The sequence below is a fragment of the Eucalyptus grandis genome, chromosome 7 (assembly GCF_016545825.1).
Source record: "Eucalyptus grandis isolate ANBG69807.140 chromosome 7, ASM1654582v1, whole genome shotgun sequence".
Taxonomy (NCBI): Eukaryota; Viridiplantae; Streptophyta; class Magnoliopsida; order Myrtales; family Myrtaceae; genus Eucalyptus; species Eucalyptus grandis.
In genome coordinates, this window is record NC_052618.1 from 18,822,452 (window position 1) to 18,826,243 (window position 3,792).

Below are 3,792 nucleotides of genomic sequence, written 5' to 3' on the forward strand. Positions count from 1 at the left end.
CTTGATCGCTTCTATTAACCAATATTGATATCTTATGAATGGCTTCATCATATACCGGACTAACCTATTTTCCGTGGTTGCAGATTCTAGTGTTATTCTCGTTAGCCATTTATCTCTATAAGATATGCATATGTGTTTGAGGAATGTTTTGCGGGTCAAAGATATCCAAATCTGCGGAAAGTTTTGTCACCATAAAAAGGGGGAGATTGTTGGAGAAATCTTCTTGAAGTGTTTTGAAGTTGACAAAACGTTTCTATCGATCTAGTCTCGAAGGCTTGCGGACTCGCTATTTAAAGTCCGAAGACCTCCTGGACAGCTAGACTCAAGACTCAAAGTCTATCCTCATTGACAGTCTCTAATCCGTTGAAGAAAGGTTATCCAACTGGATGTTTCGTTAAGGATTTGACCTTATCAACTGGAGAAGATCTCGTGGCTGGAGAAGACATAACGGGGTCCTTTGATTGATCGAAGATTGACTCGATAAAATTGAAGATCTGGTGATTGCCTAAATATTATTGGAAGGTTCTGCTTATGGAAACCGAAATCCTGATTGTATGGGCGAACATGATTGATGGGCTATCAACACGTTCCTTTAATAGCTTGAACAATCTTCCTAATTGATTCCGTCCAACGGGTAGATTGGAGGAATTCCTTTGGTAAGTGCCAACGAGTATGATGGCATAAAGGAGTATATAAGGAAGACTGTCTTAGTTGTTCAAGAAGTGCGCGATAGAAGAATTCCAAAGTCTGAAGCTCCTATTTGTTTAGATAAATCCTTTGAGCGAATACTTGTATACAAAAGAGAGTCTATATTTGTGAGAAACCTTGAGGAGGTGTGGTAGAACATCTACACTGTGGAATCAAGGCAAAGCTGTGCTGTAACTTCTCTTTTGATCATAGTGAAATCCAGCCGGTGGGCTGTCAGTGCGGAAGAGTGGACGTAAGCTTGGAATAAGCCGAACCACTATAAATCCTGTGTTCAATTTTCTCTTCCTCACTCTCTCTACCTCGATCGTATTTCATTTTGTTAATTAAGAGAGAATTTACTTTCTATCATATGCTAAGAATCGCTTCCGTATTTCGATAAATTGTTTATGCACCTATTCACCCCCATCTAGGTACTCATACTAGCAATATCAACAACACCATCCCTCCAAAACTTGACTCTACTTACTCACTTAGACTTGCGTGAGAATTCATTACATGGTGTGATTCCAAATTATTTTGGCAACATCTTGAAACTGAATCATTTGGATTTATCCTACAACCAATTTGAACGTGAAGTCCCGTCTTCTTTTCAACGTCTTAGTAACCTAAAGCATTTAAATCTAAGCGGCAATTTTCTAACGGGTGAAGTTCCATCTTTCTTAGGAAATCTTGTGCAGCTTAAGTATTTAAGTCTGACAGGCAATATGTTAAGTGGGCAAATTCCATCCTCTCTCGGGAACCTTGTCCAGCTTACTAGTTTGGATTTAAGTGTTAATCGGTTAACTGGTGAAATCCCATCTTCCATTGGAAATCTAGTTCAACTCATTGACATAGATCTTGGTAATCTAGTTCAACCCATCGGAAGCCTGAAGCAACTAAAATTGCTCATCCTTTCTAACAACATGCTCTCCGGTCTTCTGCCTCCATTCTTGGCAAACCTTACCAATCTGGAAGCATTGGACCTTTCTCAAAACCAGCTCTCAGGAGAGATCCCTCAGGAGTTGACGCAACTCACTTTGCTTGCGGTCTTCAACGTTTCTTATAACCGTCTGACCGGGCCAATACTGCAGTCACGGCAGTTTGCTACATTTGAAAACAACTCCTACAAGGGAAATTCCGGGCTCTGTGGCACTCCTCTGTCTAGAAAATGTGGAGATCTCAAAGCGTCATCGCCATCATCTCCAACATCCGAAGAAGATTGAGATTCGGGAAGTGCAACGGAATTAGATTGGAAGATCGTGTGCATGGGGTATGCAAGTGGGTTAGTGATTGGGCTGGTCGTCGGGAACATCTTGATCACGGGAAGAAGGGCTCAGAGTCTTGTGAAGAACTTTGGCGGGAGAAAACCAAGGCGAAGAAGGTAGAAGAAATGGTCCGAAACCGAGGAATACTCTACCGAGAATCTGAGTCTTCTGTTTTTGAGTACCTGTAACATTTTCAAAGATTTTATGCGACAGTTATTAACTAGTCCATATGCATTGCATACGGCATTCTGTAATCGTACGTGAGACATATAAAATGAAACTTTGCTTAGAGAGCCTATTCCCTTCAACTTCCTTTCTCGTTAATAACTTAGAAGCTATCATATTTTACACCAATAATATAAAATTCACTTAATCTTTCTGATTATCTAAAACATAAGTTAAAAGTGATTCATGTAGTATATGAAGGGGTCCGTACCTATTAACTATATATGTTGAATAATAAGCAACTGTTTAATTTCATATATTGGTGCATAGAAGTACGAAATGTGAAATCTTTTCATATAGAAGATAAAGAAACACATTCCTATAATTTACAGTGGCATAATGTCCGACATACCACTTCTAAACAATCGTATTGTGCCACTATAACTCAGCTGTATGAGTTCACAAGTCAAATCGTATATTACATTTTCAATCCGTTTCTCAAAGAAATTATTGAGCTAAGTTCACATTGCTATAAATACGAAAAGCAACGCAAATCACAATGCAAATCTTAATAATGAAAATGTAGTCAATATCTGATCTAAGTTTATAAAAAAAATATGCTCCAAAACTTATCGCTTTCTTTCCAAGCACTATCAGACAGTGATTTGCCTCGGCGTTGAAACTAACTCACCGATCGTATTGGCAGGTTGCCTGAGATTGGGAGATAGGAGGTCGAGGTCCTGGCACAGGAGTGTGCATTGGAAGCTTGGATTTCGGGGCGTTTTTAACAGAAGCTATAGGTTCTGAACATATCTAGTAACTCCCTGACGGGCTTTCTGCAACGCCTCGATGTTTTCTAATGAACAAAGCTCCAGACTCTAGATCTTAGCTCCCCACGATGATCATTTTTTGTCTCGGATAACAGACTCTCTGGACAAATTTCGCCATCAATTTTCGAATTAAGTCTTGTTGGAATTTTGTTTGTTAAAACAAAATGAGTGCTTTTTACTTTGTCTCACATAGAAAAGGTGGGAACAGAAGGATCAGTTTAAAAATGTGGGATTTCCTAAAGGAGTGATTAGGTGGGGCTAGACCCTACCATACCCGCGTGCGGGTGCACGAATAATTGCGCGATTATTTGGCGCACTTAGCACTTAGCACTTTAATTAGCATTAATCCCTTGCTATTTATTTATTTATTTATTTATTTTATATTTTTAGTTCAAAGGTTGCCTTTTAATTTGAGAATTTCGGAAATGAAATATAAATGAAAATTTGAAATTCTATTTTAAAAAAATTAATCCGAATTTTATTTGTGTCTTTTCAAGACAACATTTGGAAAATTACTTATTCGGTTTTAATTTTTCCGAAGGATTGCAATTGTTCGTTTCGACTTCTTTCGAAGAGTCGCATTTGTTTATCCGAACAATTTTCTAAAGACGTGTTTGTTCGCAATTTTCATGAAGAGTTACAAGACTGTTTCATATATATACTTGTCATTTTTCGGAAAGAAAAGTGTGGTCATTTTTCGAGTCTTCTTTCTGAAAAAACTGCATCCAATTTTTCGATTGTTTTCCTAGAGAGACCCTGGAGAAATACTAGAATTGCTATTTAGTATTCTCATTCGAGACTTTTTTGTATCTTGGAGGATTTTTGCCGGTGACCATTAGCAACGA

At 38.3% G+C, this 3,792-nt stretch overlaps 1 protein-coding gene across 1 annotated transcript; it reads left to right on the plus strand.

Moving 5' to 3' along the window:
- The first annotated feature begins 1,412 nt into the window (after positions 1-1,412).
- Positions 1,413-1,910, plus strand: LOC120295941 (receptor-like protein 12). Its single transcript, XM_039317562.1, has one exon. The coding sequence runs from the start codon at positions 1,413-1,415 to the stop codon at positions 1,908-1,910; it is 498 nt and encodes a 165-aa protein (XP_039173496.1).
- The last annotated feature ends 1,882 nt before the right edge of the window (positions 1,911-3,792 follow it).

Bases quoted from the DNA above. Each gene is read 5' to 3' on its own strand.
- LOC120295941 (XM_039317562.1), top strand. From the start codon at position 1,413: ATGTTAAGTGGGCAAATTCCATCCTCTCTCGGGAACCTTGTCCAGCTT.